The sequence below is a fragment of the Antrostomus carolinensis genome, unplaced genomic scaffold (assembly GCF_000700745.2).
Source record: "Antrostomus carolinensis isolate BGI_N321 unplaced genomic scaffold, ASM70074v2 scaffold25740, whole genome shotgun sequence".
NCBI classification, from domain to species: Eukaryota; Metazoa; Chordata; class Aves; order Caprimulgiformes; family Caprimulgidae; genus Antrostomus; species Antrostomus carolinensis.
In genome coordinates this window covers 35,618-52,237 of record NW_010290937.1, presented here as the reverse complement: position 1 = coordinate 52,237, position 16,620 = coordinate 35,618, and the positions used below count along the sequence as shown (strand labels likewise).

Genomic DNA, 16,620 nt, shown 5'->3' with positions numbered 1-16,620 from the left:
GAGGACAGTACTGTAGATTTTAAGGGCACGGTGTGTCCCAGCTACATCTGAGCCATACATACGTCACACGCCATCACCCTGTGCCTGCTCTGCTCAGCAGGGTCGTAACTCTGTGCAGTATCCCTATTACATCCTGGGCCAGCATTTTCCTTCTGCTACTGCAGAAACAATTTACTTTCACTTTCTAATTGAAAGGTCAGTGACACTGCTTATCCCTGTTAACCAGATCTTCAGACTTTTTCTTACAGCCTGTGACACTACCACCCAGTTGACTATTTCGGATCTGGACTCCTCATCTCCTTTCAAAGAATATGAATTTCAAATAATTTCTTATAAACTTGATACAGGACAGCTTCTTAGACATTTCTACTCAGAACATTCCTATATTTTGACACTGAAACACCGATCTTTCTGATTGTAGCTTTCTAACCAGTTTTGCATCTCTGATAGTATTTCCATCTAGCTGCTACTTCATGAATTGCTTGTTTGAATATCATATAAAACTGTGGGAATATAAAGTAACTTTATATGTAATGGATGGAGTTCTTTGTCCCTGGTATCAACCACCTGATCAACGTCAACTGTTAGGGAACCTCAGTGCTGGGCCCAAATAAATGAGAGACACGTCTTGATGGAGAAACACTAACTGCAGGAGTAGTAGGTAGAGTATGTTGGTGTCAGGTTATGTTAAATGGGATTTGTGAGTCCTGCGTCAGCACTTTGGATTAGGAGCGTGGTGTGAGGCTGTGGCAGCAGTGGGAGGTGAAGGTGCAGATAATGGCACAAGGTTTTGGCAGGCTGTGGTCACTTCTAGGCAAGAGTGCTCTGGGGACAGTTGTGCATATGAATTCTCAGATACCCTGAAGCCCTCTGCAAAAACCTGGGACTCATGAGACATAACCTTTTGGGGTGGTACAAGGGTACTACAAAAACTAGACAATGTGAATGGGTAAATCAGCAATTTATCCTTAGGGATGCCCTGAGATGTGATGAGACCAGTGAAATAATGTGTGTGTAGGGATTCCCATTGGTAAGTCTATTTGCAGAAACAGGACAGAGCTAATAATTTAAACATGTAACTATGAAAACTAGATTTCTCTGCCTTTAGGATTCTTCTGTGACCTTTGACAACTCACTGCCTCGTCTGTAACCTGGAGAAGTACAACTTCGCTTTTTTTAACACATTCAATGTACTTTCATAGAATAAGTTTTGGGGAAAAGGTTTTACCTAGGTGATAAACATAATGATGATTATTTACTATTTAGTGCCTGTAAAACTACCAGGCTGAAATTAAAATATGTGAGTCATTGTTTTCCCCCTTGAATCGAAGTAGACCAAAGAATTGTTTCATCGCAGTATCCGTTGTCATCACAATTCAGAGTAACCAAAAGTAACCAAGGTAGCGCTCTTGTGGGTCTGGTAATTTGAAAGAATTCCTCGTTTTCCTTATATTTTGGTTATATGTCACTTTCCTTCCCGTGCTTGTTAGGATGGCATCAGAAAACAAAACTGGGAAAATCTACTGGTGTTACTGTATTTCATTCACTGCCTATTTCAAGAGGTTATTTTTACATATTTTGGCATTTCTAGATATTTGGAGCTATTATTAAAACTGTTCAACTGTCAAAAACTTATGAAGCTGTGAAGCCTGGAAATGACAAAATTAACTAGTAATAAAACTTCTGACATGTAGCCTAAGGAATTAATTGGAGAGTTGCTATCACACGGCTTTTAAAAATAGAAGCATTCTACCCACAAGAAAATTCAGAAATACAGTTGACAAGATCTGAAACTTATTTGATTGGATCCTACTTTCACTTAAGTTCTTATATTTTTAGATTACATTTTTCCAAGGCTTTGTGCATTTATAGTGGATATTATACATGCCTTCTCATCACAGACCTCCTCTGGAAGACACTTTGATGATAATTAAGTCTTTTTGAGACAGGAATGAACAAAGTGACTTCTCCCATTTGGAGAAAAAACTGTTGTGACTTTTAAAATAGTTGTAGTAGTAAAACATAGAAGAAACAAATTTCTGTGCAGAGAGGACTTAAATTCTACTATTTTGGAAAATGGTACTGACTCTTCCAGCTAATACCAACTTATCAGTGTGTGAGACACATGTGGGGTTTTGGGTGATGTGCTGGAAAACAGTAAGCTCTCTTTTTGGGAGAGCCAGCTCACACTTTCAAATAGGCACCAGGGTAAACTGTTACAAAGCCATCTAGTAAAGAGAAGAAAGTTGTGGAGATCTCTGGGTGTCTGTTATGCTCATACATACACAGTGCAACAGTTTAGGGCAGGATTTGATTGTTATGTTCATGTGAAGGCACGTTTACCTCCTGGCTGCGGTATTCCTGATCTAACAGGGGTGTGGGCCTTGAGAATCCTTCTGTGGAGCCTTGAGTTGACATCTGAAAGACAGAGACTTGTTTTCCTTTGTTCTTGCAGGCGAGAAATGGTACTAGAAGGGTGTTGTTTTCCTCTCCCCTCCCCCTAAGATAGATTTTATAAATTTGTAATTATTTCACAGAAAGATTTTTTTGTAGACGTGTCGTATTTTTCTTCACTTCCTATTACTCATAGAAGTTTTTTCCCTGTTCAATGAAAACTAATATTGCTGTCTTGTTTCACTACCCTTCACTGCAATACAACTTTATCACTATTAAAACTGTGTGTGCAAACTTAAATTGAATTCCCCAATTTTTGTATGTTAACATTGCAATGTATATATCCTGTTATGTATGGTATTTAAAATTCACCATACAGTTGCTCACTCAGTGTTACTAATTTTTCTCTTTATTGTTACAAAAGTCTCTCCTTTATTTGGCAATGAAAAATACCATTAAGTGAAGATACATCTTTTCAAATAGAGGGTTTTAAATGTCAAATATTTAAATTAAGAGTTGAAAAGTACCTTACTTTAAGAATGTAAAATAAATAATTAAAGGGGAAAGAGGATTGAAGTACATAAATTTCACTTTTCACAACATTATATCCCATCTCATGTCTAAATTCCTTCCTTTTAGGAAGAGCAAAGTATGTTAGCAATGGAAGAGGAAGGGACTGTTCAGTTACCACTAGAAGGACATTACAGGTAAAATATACCTTTCCTCTTTTAGGTGAGTTGCAATTAAACATGCCACAATATTTATTCTTAATGCTTAATAAATGTCAGGAGGATGTTTGTCTGGTAGTAGAGTACCAGAAAAACTAGCTTCTTACTATATTACATTTTAAAACATTCTAATGAGAATCTAATGTGAGATCATAAGTGAATTAATAGCTATCCAGGGTAGATGAGGTATAATGCAGGGTTGACACAACTTGAGCATGAAAACCTATGTAAAGGCCCATAAGGACTCTCATGTCCAGTTTTTTCAGAAAGTTCTTAATAAAGATTTGAAATATCTGCTGATAGTAACTTCTGCTTTAATGTTGAGTTCATAGGAACACTATTTCAGAATGGCCTCCTCTTATATTTTAACATGAAGTTACTCTAATGTCTCCTAAGGCAAATGTCTGCATCTCCGAAAAATCAGTCTATTTCTTATTTTTGATTCATCACACTTCTGATGGTCCGTTTTTTTTCTTCTTTTGTCCATACCTTTTTGTTCTATTTTATATTAGCAACACTTAGCTTAATTTTATCTGAAGGTGTGATCTGTATTAATCTATAGTCTGTTTACTTAAGTGGAGTTGCCTGGATAATATGTGACTTTCTGTACTGTAAGGGTAGGAGTCCTACAGCTAAAAAGAAGAATTAAGATATTGGTTGATGAAGTGATTCCCCAAAACACTGTGAAAACAAGTTTACTGAGGGTTTACTGAATGTCAAGTCATACATAAACAATGAAGTCGGGAATAATATACAGGCAGGCCCTTAAAACTTTTAAGACTTTATTATTCTTAAGCGTATAAATACATATTTGGAGAGTCCAGGTAACACTAAAGGCATAATGGCTACAAAGTACTACTTACAGCTACTGATTAGCTTGTTTAATTGGGGCATTTTTGTTAGATCTCTTAAATCTTTTACTTTGTCAAGGCTTTTGATTGCTTTTAAAATGGTTTTAAAGGCAGGTGGAGTTTCAGAGCATAAGTACTTTGAGAACTGTTAGGAACTCTTAGGATTCTTGTTTAATCCAACTATGCCACTGGCATGCTGTGAGATCTTGGGCAATATTTAACTTCACATTTCCTCATTTTTCTCTGTCTATTAGTTGGAATTGGAATAATGTATTGATGTTACTGTGATTAACTGCTGTTGGAGAAAGAAAATAGTACAAAAGTGCTATGATGTTTTAAGAGAATACTTAAGTCATTGTTCAGGATTTTTGAAGTTTAACATAACTTCTTAACTTACATTGCACTTATTTATTGACATCACTATCAGTTGTCAAGGACTTTGTAGAGTTAATAAGTAACAAAGTCTGACTGCTCATTGTTTTATTGTGTATGTACTTTTATTCTTGCCTAGAGATGACCCATCTGTGATAAACATTTCTGATGAAATGGCAAAAACTGCTGTGTGGAAGACACTGCTGATATCCTCAGAGAATGCAAAAGATAAGGAGTCAAGCTTTCCTTCTAAAAGGTTTTAATTTTTTTTTTACTTAATTATATGTTAGTGTCAAACCGATATTAGGGGTTTTTGCTAGGGATTAGAAAGATTTCTAGCATCTTGCAGTTTTATTTCTTGCAGTTTACTCTTATTTATGTCCAGTCATAATATTCTGAGCTAAAAATGCAAATCCACTATGTACATTTATAAAAAAAAAATCACAAATATTTGCATGCTACTTACTTAGGCTACAGTGGAAAATGAAGTTGAGCATGCCTGATGCTTGTGTAATGAACCACCAGCCTACACCTGGATATTGCACAACGGCTGTTGTGTCTGTTCTGCTTGCTTTTGTTCTTTCCTCTTGAAAAAGAAGTGGTCATGACTGCCCTGGAAATATCTGTATGAAGAACCCAGTGCTCTGAATGCAATCTACTAATAGTGGGAGTGAAAACCATTTTAAGATTGCATCTCCTCTTTTCATTTTTCTGCCTGTTTCACTTGTACTCAAAACAATTAAATACTTTTAAATTTTAGTCCAGACAAATGCAAAATGAATCAACAATGTTTTATCTGTGCTACACAGTTATAATGGGAATAAGAAAATATTAAATGCAAGAACGGTGTGATTTTAAGATAAATTTTCCTCTGCTTCCACAAATTTTACATTTGACTGTTTTCTACTTAATTGTTTCATATCACATTTTTGGCATAAGCTCCCCTTCCTAATTACTCTGGAAGCTGATTCCCCAAAGGTATGACCCTGTCCCCCAACCTTTTTCCTTGATTGTATTGTCCAATTCAAAAGTGAGTCACCCAAATGACTTGACTTCATGTAGTTTTTGGGGAGACAGAATGAAAAGAAATTTCAAATAGGAATGTAAAATGTCTTCATTAAAGTCCTTAATATTAAAATTTGAAATTTATTTATTAATTAAGATTAATGTTGTCTGTGGTTTTGTTTATGAACATTAATCTTAAATCACAGAGACAGAGCTAAATGCATGTATCATTACATGAAGATACAATTCAGTCTTAGGTAACTACTGAGACAAAAGCAAGCTTGGAATGGTAGCAGTCGTAAGGATAATTTTTTCAAGTGATCAAGATCACCAGTATTACATTACACAGTTCCCTTCAGTGAAGGGTATCTTACCATAGAGCAAAAAAAAAAATCATCACATTGTTTGAAATTAATTTTACTGATGCCTTTTGAAGTTCAACTACAGAAGCATTTAGTACTCCTCTTCTTGTTGTCAAGTCTACTTTCTTATACCAATATCCCAAAATATCATTAAATGGGGATAATTAAATTGTGATACTGTAACTGTGATTGTATGTAATGCCTTTTACATAAGGCAGTGATCAATTAACAACATAGGGTGATTTCTGGAATACATAAAATCTAGAAGTTTGTTATACTAATTAAATATTGAGTTGAATTTGCCAATGAAAGACTAGCCAATAATAAACTGAGAGCATCTCCAAAGAGAGATTTTAGGCAGGAAGGCTTTATACAAACAATTTCTCAGCCTGATGCAGGAAAAATATCTATCACAAGCTCTGCCCTGCCCCTGGCCCTGTGTTGTAGTACATATAGTGTGTGCCAGTGCTTCCATCTGAGACTGATAACAGTATTTAAGTATCTAAAGAGGGGACTTAAATGAGATTTACTTAGCCAACTGTTGCTTAACTGTACACCTGAATTTCACATATTTAATTTTTCACTATTAAAATTCCTAGGGACCTAAAGGTCTGCTTTTGAGGCTGTCTTGGTACAATTGAACACTGAGGCACCTATCTGAAACTTAGCCCTCTTTGGTAAATGTAATAAAATATTCCTCTGTCTTGTCTTATAATACTGAGCCCTTCAGATAGCAATTTCAAAACATGCAGAAGATCTGAGCATGTATAGAAGGTAGTCCAGGCTGGTCTTTTAAAGTATTGGAGAAAGAGTTATCTATCACTTCGTAGATGGTAGGAGTTCCCTTCTCTACCTGAAGATGTGCAAATCCCACATGCCAGACCTTTCTCCTCAGCCTTGTTAGACTGCTGCCTTGGTAGGGAGGAAGAGAGTGCCAAGTCCCTTACAGATCCACCAGTTATGTGTTTTATTTGGTAGAAGACTGGTCTTTTCATCCCCCTCAATTTCTTAAGGCATTAAAGCCCACATCTGCAGCAGATGCTCAGAGATGTGAACCCTAAATAGAAGGAAAACTTTCCTGTTATTACAGAGGCACCTAAAATGTGGAAATATCATAGACTGTCCTCAGTGTTTGCTTTTACTAAGCATAGGTGACTCTCTGCTTGCTGTACTGCTGCACTTTAAATTCACCCCCCCAGGAATTTGTTTGCATACCCTTTGTGTGCAGAACATGTAACATACCCAGTTCTATCACTGTTCTACGGAAGGTGACAGATTTGGCAGTTGAAGTGGCAGAAGTTGGTATTCTTTAGCTATTTCCATTAACACCTCTGGAAGCTGCCATAGGCGTAGAAGTAAGCTTTGGCTGAACTGAATTGTATCCTTAAAGCAATTTTTATGTGAAGAAAAAAATGTCAGATAATTGTAAAATTGTGCATGAATCACCTTAAGAATTTGAGAACTGATCTTGCTTTCTTTAAGCTTTGTGTAACTAGCCTATTTCTCATTCATTCTAGTTAAGGAATTATTCCCATGAAACCTGGTAGGTTATGTGCTTGATACAGGTTTGTTCTTAGAACCATCTTTTTTTTTTGATACCCTGCCACTCTTTGTTGAAGGCTTGATTTGCCTGTGTTGTGGAAGCCTCTTTGCATTTTCATAGTGTGATTGAAACTCATTGCAAGAACATGACTTTTTATTTATTTATGCTGTTGTCAGTTAGGACTCTCTTCACAAAAAAAAAAAATCAAATCTGCTTTGCACATATATTGCTTTCTATAGGCAAATCTACAGTATTTTAACTGGAAAAAAGCTGAATCCAAATTTGAACTCTGCTTCAGAGTTCTTAGTGATATGGCTTTTGTATGATCTTTCAGGCTTCTTTTAAAAAAAAAAAAGTTATTTCTTTATAATGTATCCATGAGGAAGTATGTATTAAGCTCCAAATGGGGATTACTGTCACTCCCCAGCCTTCTCCTGTTCTCTCCAATAAAGACCAAAAGCCAAATATTACAGTTGGAAATTGGCTTGCACTGCTCTAGTTCAGCAACATCCCTTCTAAATGTACACTGAGCAACAGAATACATTTTAAAGACAAGAAATACTTACTGTGACCCCTTGTTTGTGCCATTTAAGAAAATGCCAGTACTGTCTGAGAACTGTACCATTACTGCTTTTAACAGTTGTATTTGCCGGAAAAAAAAAAAAGAAAAACGAGTGGCTATCTTTGCTTGCATGCTGGCTGACTTGTCTGCCTGTACACCTTTAAGTTCTCTACCTACCTTGTCACTAAGACGCTGGCTGATGTCTTCTGCACCATTCAGCAGAGAAACTTTCACTTGCTTCCCAGTTTGTGCTATGCAGCATGAAAAATTAAAATACCAGTGCAATGTTGTTTTTCAGGTAGAACATTAATATATATGGTGGTGCTGCTCTAACTTTTTTTTTCCCCCCTTTCATTTCCTAGTGCTGAAATCAGAAAAGAGAAGAAAGCTGACTCAGGGAAACGTGTTGATCGGGAGACTTGTCTATGACTTGTTCTTCAATTAATTTTTTTACAAATGAATGAAAGGAGTGCCACAACCACTAAATATAAATCATTTGACCTTGTAACTTTTGTCTTTCATCTCCAACTAGCACAGGTAATGTAGTGCAATATTTGTCTCATTTCACCTTGTGTAAATGTCTACATTGTCTAGTATCTGTGTATGTCTGCAGTAGCCAAAGCAAAAAAAAATCATGTTCTTTGCTGATATTGGCCATTTATCAGTATTCGTATCATAAATTTAACAAGTGAAGTTTCTTTCAAATTCAAATTTCCTGTTAATAGGTTTGTACTGTATTTTGCTACTTTTTCTGTGTGAGAATACTTAATAATCTTCATTCAAGATGAACTTGAAAACACTTGTTCCAGTTTTTTTTTTTTAAAAATCACTTAACTCAAGTAAATGATTTCAGGAGACCTAAACTGACAAGCAAACATTAAAGAAGTTTTTAAAGTAACAACTGATCTGACCCTGTGAACAAAGGATAATCCTTTCCTCCTCAAGAAGTCCTTTTGAAGTCATGGATTACTCTTGCAATGAGGATTGCAGGGTCAGATTCTGTATTTGTGGTTTTCTTTGATTTAATACAATGTATTTAATATTCAAATTTGTATGTAACGCACATAGTTATATATATATTAAAAATATATATTAAAATATATATTAAAACATTATCTCACCCTAGTTGAAAAACACCACCACATCCTTTGATGTGAAACATGGATACAGTATTTCTTAAAATACAATCTGTGATTACAGTATCTTATCTTGTATTGTATGAATGTTGCTGTGGTAGGCCAACTGCATTATGTCATTAATCAATCGTTATTTTATAATAGGGAGAATTTTTTAGATACAAACTATGCCCCAAATGCAGTTATATCACCTGCCCAATGATTTTCCTCTCTGTTGCCTAAAATATAGCCACATAAAGGGCATAATTTTATTGTCCTCTCCCTACTAACAACTGTAAACCTCTTAAATTCAGAGATTAATTGTGTATAATACTTAAAAGGGTATCCTGCAGTTGGTTTTGTTACAGCTCTTCACTATTCCATCAAGTACATATTGATTAAAAGATAAAACAACATTGCAAAGTAAAATGTGGCTTTAAAGCCATTACGAAGATATTTTTCATAATGGATTTTGTTACTGCCTGATACTTCAAGCTGTTTTTTTGTGTAAAACAGACTGTGAGATTAGATAGTGAATTAATAGAGATGTGGAGCAAAAGTTCAATTGCATTATTTGGAATTCACTGATTTTTAAATTTTTTGAAGATAAATTTTTAAATTATTAAATGAAATCTAATTCTCATTATTACACTATTACTTTGAATCCTACAAATAAGAATTATGGTCTTATAATCTTTGTAACAACTCATGTACAGGGCTCTAAACATTCCCTAGCTTTCCAAAATATGATAATCTTTCCATAGACCTCATGTGAACAACTTTTCATATGAGCATATTGAGAGTATTCCTAATGCTTTGGTGCATATGAGTGTCTATGTTTTACTACGTTAGCCATAAATGATAATTGCATTTTGCTGCAAACTAATAGGGTCACTGTTCTAAATGTGACTTAGCATTATCAAAGCCCATTAAAGGACATTTTTATGGAGGAAAAAAAATAATCTAATGGACACAAAGAAGGATTTACATTTAATTCAATGTTTGTATTTGTAAATTTAGGAAAAAAAAAATACTGATGCATTAAGATTAAATGCTTTGTTTTGTGTACTTGATGATAAACTGTAAGATTCCAATTGTTTTAAGGTTAGTATAGAAGTTCAATACTGGTTTGTCCCGAAAGCAGGCTGGTGGTGTTTTAATATGTTGCTGACTTTGTTACAGATGATGTATACAATCAAAATGTATTAGTTTCACTTGACCAACTCTTAGAATATTAAGAAATCAGTGTATTCAATGGCATTCTGTATTTCTGTTCAGTATTTCAGAGTGGTTTTATTTTAAAACAGTCACTCTGTTCTTCTGTGAAGTTAAATGCTATTCCAATGTTAATCTTAACATTCTGAAATCACACACAATATAAAGCAAATGTAGTGCTATGTTTACTTCTAATTTCATATTCCTGGTCAAAATTACTCAATTTCTTGGATGTAATTTATTACAGAAGTTTATGTGTACATGTGAATAGACTATTGTGTTTTTCACAATTAAGAAATGTTATGTGAAAATAAATATTTATCCTAACTAATTTTCAATTTTACTTTTACACTGCAAAACCAAGAGCAAGTACGCACTATGGTACAGAACTGTACATGTCCACCTGACACTTCTCTATTCTTCACAAAGTGAAGAGCCAAATACTACTGCCAAAACCCAATACTTGAAGCGCTGGCTCAATCTTATTAAAGCCCTTTGAGCTTCTTCACCAGCCTGAGAACAGTACCAGTCCCACATCAGGCTTCAGCTCCTTTTGTTAGGATTTTACACAAAATGGGACTTGAGAATACAGAGGAGTTTCCCAGAGAATGCTAGGATCAGTAAGGTAGGTCACATCAAAGAACTGAATCTTTGCTTACTGGACTTACCCAGATGATGTAATTTTAGTTTTATTTAAAAGGTTTTTTTAAAATGCTGCTCTGATTACACTAAGGGAACACATTCCTAGTTAATGTAGTTTTTGGATTACAGAAATACTTTTTGTCTGTATGACAGTGTAAGTAATAACATTAAAGAAACAAAACAACTATTTGCCCCTTGCATACACAAGCCATCCAGAAGGTCATAATAATCATCTTTTTTATAACCTATCTGCTTTGCTGTGATCTACGTTGATACTGGTTTATGTTTATTTCCCTTAAGTAAAAAGAATGAGAAGATGTGGATTCTATAACCTTTTGGAGACAACTGACAGGCTATATCCTATTGAACTGTAACTGTGGTGCCAATCTACATTAGAGCCACTAATAAACTGAGCCCAAGATTATTTTTTAAATACTCATCTCCAGTTTGTTTCCCAAAAAACCCCTTTATTTTGTGAGTAAAGGAAGGGCCCCACCTCAAGCCCTCTTCTCTCTCATTTAAGGACAATCTGCACAAACTGTCTTGACATTCTCCCCCCTCTCCCCCCTGTTTTATCTGCCTTAATGAGTATTTTCATTCACATCTAATGTCACTAATAAACCTCAATACATCCATAACCACATGCTGGCATCTAATATTAAGAAGCTGTCACACTCCATTACATGATACCATTAAACAAAAGCAGAAACTTCACTGTTAGTCTCTCTTGAAATTAATGGATTTTTTTGTAAAATTCTAGGATTTAATTTATTGAGCAATATTTTCAATTATATGGACTACACCTCCTTTCGTAACTTAATGTCTTTATTATTTTAAAGCAGCAAAGTTTGTAGTACAAGTGGGTTGCATCTTTTCTATCTATGTAAAATTAAGAAAACTAATCTTGTCTTCATATGGAGAAGCCGGCCTGGAGCGCTGAAGATAAAGCAGAAGCTTATGGGTAGGCTACAAGGAAAAGCAAGTTTGCTAAATAGAATGTTCATGTGACAATTACAGTCCAACCCTTGCTTTAAGTAAGTGCCTGCGCGTTTGCATTGTAACATTTTACATTTGAGGGCAAGGAATATATCCTATTCATCAGTAAGTAAGAAACTTCTAAAAAAAATTAAAAAATTTCTGTCCCATAGAGAAACAATGGTGGGCTGTTAGAGTTGCCAGGTAAGATTTTACCTTACTATAAAATAAGGAAAAAAACCAAAACAAACAACCAAAAACCCCACAGTACTATGACAGGAAACAAAGAAATTCAGTGTCATCAGTTTAAACAGGTATCATTCAAAATCTGGTGAAAGCTGGTTACATGCTTTCCCTGGAAGACTTCTACAACTGTAATCCATGAGATTGCAGAGCAGATGATCGTAACTCATGGAAATGCAGTAAACAAAAAGTGTTTCATTCTGCATAGAAAACAGTAACATTGCAGTATTCCTGATACTGTTTATAAAATAATAATTGTTCAAGTATTAGGTAATTTCTGAAAAATGTGTTTAAAGTTTTATCAATATTCTCACAGAAATGGTCACAGGGTTAATTTTATTTTTTGTTGTAAACATTTTTTTTTATTCCTCAACTGATCTCCATGTTGGTGCCTCTGTGCCATTTTCATCATTCATTACCCTAATAGAGAAACTGGACTGTTTTTCTTTTAGACTGAAATACCAAAAGCTACTGATTAAGCTTTCTAGAAGTCTGCCACATATCTATATTCTGGTGATGTTAAGACCTGATTAAATACAATCAATAAAAATGCAATAGTTGCTTAGCAACAGAAATCATTATAAAGATTATAATTTCATTGTGCACACAGGTGACGCAAGAGTTAACGCTTATCACATCTTGATTCACAGAAGTTTGTAGTGGCTCAGTATACATTGGCTAGAGAGTTTTATGGAGTGGTACCATCACTAACAACCAAAATGCTGGTGCTAGGGCAGTGAGAAACACTGCTTTATGAAATGGCTCATATGGGTATAAATATGCTTATGTGCTTGACCAGCGATGGCATGGTCTTTGTCGGTATACCACTGTGGGAGAGAAAAAAGTACAGAGAATATTAGTTGTAGCTACAGCTAAATGATATAAATCAAACATGATAGATGAAAACATGTGCAGTCATTTAAAATTATCCCAGAATGAGGCTAATTCAGCACGGAGGCAGAGACATGATGGTGACAGGAAGGCGCTGTGATACCTTTGTCTCTACTTTTTTGTGTGGGATACACCATCTATTCACGCTGAAAGTACAAAATGAACACGTGGCTTGTCCACATGGAGGGCAGATGCAGCTCCTCAGTTTAGAATGGTGCCTCATCTCTCCACCCTGTAAGCCCTGCAAGTTTGGCTGAAGGACAGCCATGTGCTGGTGCTTTTGGCTTCCTTCTCTACTTTATCCTTTTCAGCACTGCTTCCCAAGGCTGGAAGAAGGTCGGAAAGGAAGAGCTTACACCTTAGTCTGAGCTTAAGAAGGGCAAAAGAACTACTTGTCTTGCAAGTTCAGTAGAGAAATACCAAATGCCATGGACAGGTGATCTTGGGCTTAGCTGAAGTTAAGTTTTCCTTATATCCCGTCTGTAAGACACTATTCATTGGACTTTGTGTATATGCAAAGACTGGGATTGGCTTGGCTGTTTAAGAACACAAAAAAATTAACAAAATGAAAAACTAGGTAAACGTGGTCAAATACAAGCAGGAGTTGCTTTAAATTTTTTCTTGTACAGAAAATATATGTGAAAGTTTCAGTTACTGAACATGAAATGCAAGTATGTCAGCTCTCACTTAAGATGGCAATTGATTTGTACCTAACAACAGGGAGCTTTTGCTGTTTTTCTCATAATACAAACCCATTTTTATGATGATAAACAAAACAGAACCATACCATTGCCTGAAAATCCACTTCAGCGTCAACGAGAGCTTTGGAAATCTGCGCTGCTTGCTGAAAGTGAACATTATCTGAAAAATGGAAGAAAAAGAGGAAAAAGGTAAACAAAAAAAATAGCTTCTCTGCTACTCTGGGGGAAAAGCAAAACAACGAACACAGAAAATCTTCTGCTGACTGAAACACAAATTAGTTGCAGAAAGCAGTATTATTTTATTGACGTAAATGTAACAGCCTTGCCCCTTCATGCTTTGTTTTGTCAGTAGTAGAATTGTGAACCTGTCTGTAATACTAAAATGTCTAATTAACTGCAACTCACCATCTGCTGTTCCGTGAATAAGAAGATACTCAACTTCCTTGAATTTTTCAGCTCTGGCCATTACTGTTGAACTCTGAAATTAAAGAAAAGGAAAAAAAAAGAAAAAAAAAGGCGCTATTTATTAGAAGATGATTTGCTACCAACTGACTTTGATTCCTGTTGACACAGTCTGGGGTCCTTCAGGTAAAAACAACAACGCCTGCTCCCCCAAGTAGCATGTTCACATATCCCACAGCACTGTGCTCGCACTCAAACCCTCTGCACCAGTCTGCAATTATTACCAAGGGTTACGTCTGCACAGTAACAGGCAATTCCAGAGGGGAAGAGTTTTTCGAGTGCGATACACATTTAATGCATTGCTAACATGTTGTTAGCCTGCAGCACACCACTTGCCATAGGTTTCCTGTGTGATTGCAGACAAGTTAAAAAAATGTTGCCATGGCAACAGTGCACCCTATGATAGCAAAGAGTCGATACTGCAGAGCCTACATGCATTCTCTTCCCCACCACAATGTGCACTCATTTACCTGTAGGTAAGTCAACAGAGCCAGTATTTCATCAGTCTCAAATAAAAATGTCTGACAAGAAGTTTAAAACCATGCTGTCCCCCAAACATGATAGAGAAATGCCTGAAGGAAAAACCCACTAGACTAAACCTATAAATAGAAGTCAGGCTATATTTCAGGAATTGAAACACAATACAGTGATGAAAAAAAAATTATCGGCAACTAAAATTAATCAAGAAACTTAAACACACTAACAGCATATTCCCTAGAACATACTAACCACTTGACTTTCTACTGTGAATAGGTGTTAAAGAATGAGGAAAGTAGGGATGGCAGGCAAGATTTTTAATTTGGGCACGGAAAGGGAATAGGATAGTGCTCTGCCATGAGAGTGGGAAGGAGAAAAGGGACAGAGACAAGATGGTTTAGGCTTGATAAGACAACCAGCATAATAGGGCAAAAATACACTGAATTAAATTTACCTCTTGCACCATTATAGGGGTTCTCTGCTGAAAATGACTGAATCCCTGTGGAAGTCTGCTCTATATTACATCAACTTAAAAGCTACAATGGCAAGGAAAAAAACTACACAAAAGAATGGGGTGTTTCTTTTTTTTTTTTTTTTAATTCCCTACCTTGTACAACGGCTGTATCCTTACACAAAGATTTGCATTTAGTACCCCCAAAAGTCAAATACATTATATTACCAAGACACAGAGGTGTTCTAATTTCCTTATGTCTCTTGTACACTCAGGATTCTTTAAAGCAAGCATAAATACTGAATACCTTTTGTCATGGCAGAATAGCGTACCACAACCCTCTCATAAGTAAAAGGAGTTTATTGTAGTTATACAACCAAACTTAAAAATCAAGTTCAGCAGAGAGAAAAAAAATGACCCTCCAATCCCTAACATTTCAGTTGTCCTCTCTTGATAGTGAAAGGCTGCAGAGCACCAGAAATCCCATCTAATATATGGAAATCTGTGCACACCGGAAGCATGACACTATCCGTTGAAACGAGCTGGTATCATGCAGCAAGAACAGATAGTTATCAGAGTCCCAAAATCTGGAGAGAGGATCTTGATTCAGTGAGGAGCACTGCTACAGCAGCTGACCAAAGAATAATTCAGAAAGTAATGGCCCAGTGAGAGGAAAAAGAGGTTGGGGGGGGAATGAAAAAAGGAACCAAGCAGTATCCTTTGAGTGCATCATTTTCCACATGTACAGAGGGAAACTTGATAGATCACCTTTATAAGCTTTCTTCCAGCAAATCAGTGCTGGTTTATGGGACAACAAACCTTCTGCGAGTGGAAGCCTGACTTGAACTACACTTCTGAGAACTCAGAACTCAGTTTTAAATAAAGGATGTCGCTATTTTTCCCCTCCAAGCATTAAACAAGTTATTTATAAAATACTTCAGAAAGAAGGAACACACAAAAGAGATTCTTTCTTAGGCTTTTTATCACTTGCAAGTGATATCTCACTTGCTGTACCCATACTCAACATGAAGAGTCCCTTCCCTAAAACATGCTTTAAGGACACAGTACTTCTTCCAAAAAAGGTGGCTGCAAGATAGGGAACACTCTCAAGTTAGGCACAGTTACAGCACAAAGCAACAGCTCAGTCAGGTGAACAAACGTCAAGTGGACAGCAAATAAATACAATTTAATTTACCCCTTCCGTTTCATAGTTACACTGCCAGGACAAAGGTTCTGAAAAGGTGAGGTGTACAGTACTGAGCATTGGGCCCTGCCGAGTGTAACTGGCTTTTCTAAAGATCACACAGCAGTCAACATTTTATCAGCACTCCACAAACAAGTTAAGGTTTGGCTGAAACTGAAGGTCTCTCTCCCTTTAGCATATTCTCAGATAATAGAACAAATGTCAAATCAGTACAAGATGGCATATTTACAAAATTGTACCCTGTTTTGCATAACCTAATGATGCAGCAGTTCTTAAGGACTGAACATTTCAAATCTGCTAGAAAAAGATTGCCAAATCTATGACTGTTTCAAACACTTGCCAAAAGCATATCAAATTCAGAGCGAACTGCAAAATAATCTTCTCACAAGTTGAACAGTCTCTGCGGTATGCTTTACACGGCTACTGC

At 36.0% G+C, this 16,620-nt stretch overlaps 2 protein-coding genes across 2 annotated transcripts in view; one reads left to right on the top strand and one right to left on the bottom strand.

Moving 5' to 3' along the window:
• Positions 1–8,246, top strand: part of SLC4A10 (solute carrier family 4 member 10) — a gene marked incomplete at its 5' end in the record, with an annotated part of 32,628 nt that extends 24,382 nt beyond the window's left edge. Inside the window, 3 exons of the mRNA XM_010174949.1 lie at positions 3,034–3,101; positions 4,485–4,601; positions 8,180–8,246. Coding sequence (XP_010173251.1) covers positions 3,034–3,101; positions 4,485–4,601; positions 8,180–8,246 — 252 coding nt within the window. The remainder of the gene's footprint in view (positions 1–3,033; positions 3,102–4,484; positions 4,602–8,179) is intronic.
• A 4,396-nt stretch (positions 8,247–12,642) lies between these two features.
• Positions 12,643–16,620, bottom strand: part of DPP4 (dipeptidyl peptidase 4) — a gene marked incomplete at its 5' end in the record, with an annotated part of 36,360 nt that continues 32,382 nt past the window's right edge. The window contains 3 exons of the mRNA XM_029086754.1: positions 12,643–12,834; positions 13,686–13,759; positions 14,005–14,077. Coding sequence (XP_028942587.1) covers positions 12,736–12,834; positions 13,686–13,759; positions 14,005–14,077 — 246 coding nt within the window. The remainder of the gene's footprint in view (positions 12,835–13,685; positions 13,760–14,004; positions 14,078–16,620) is intronic.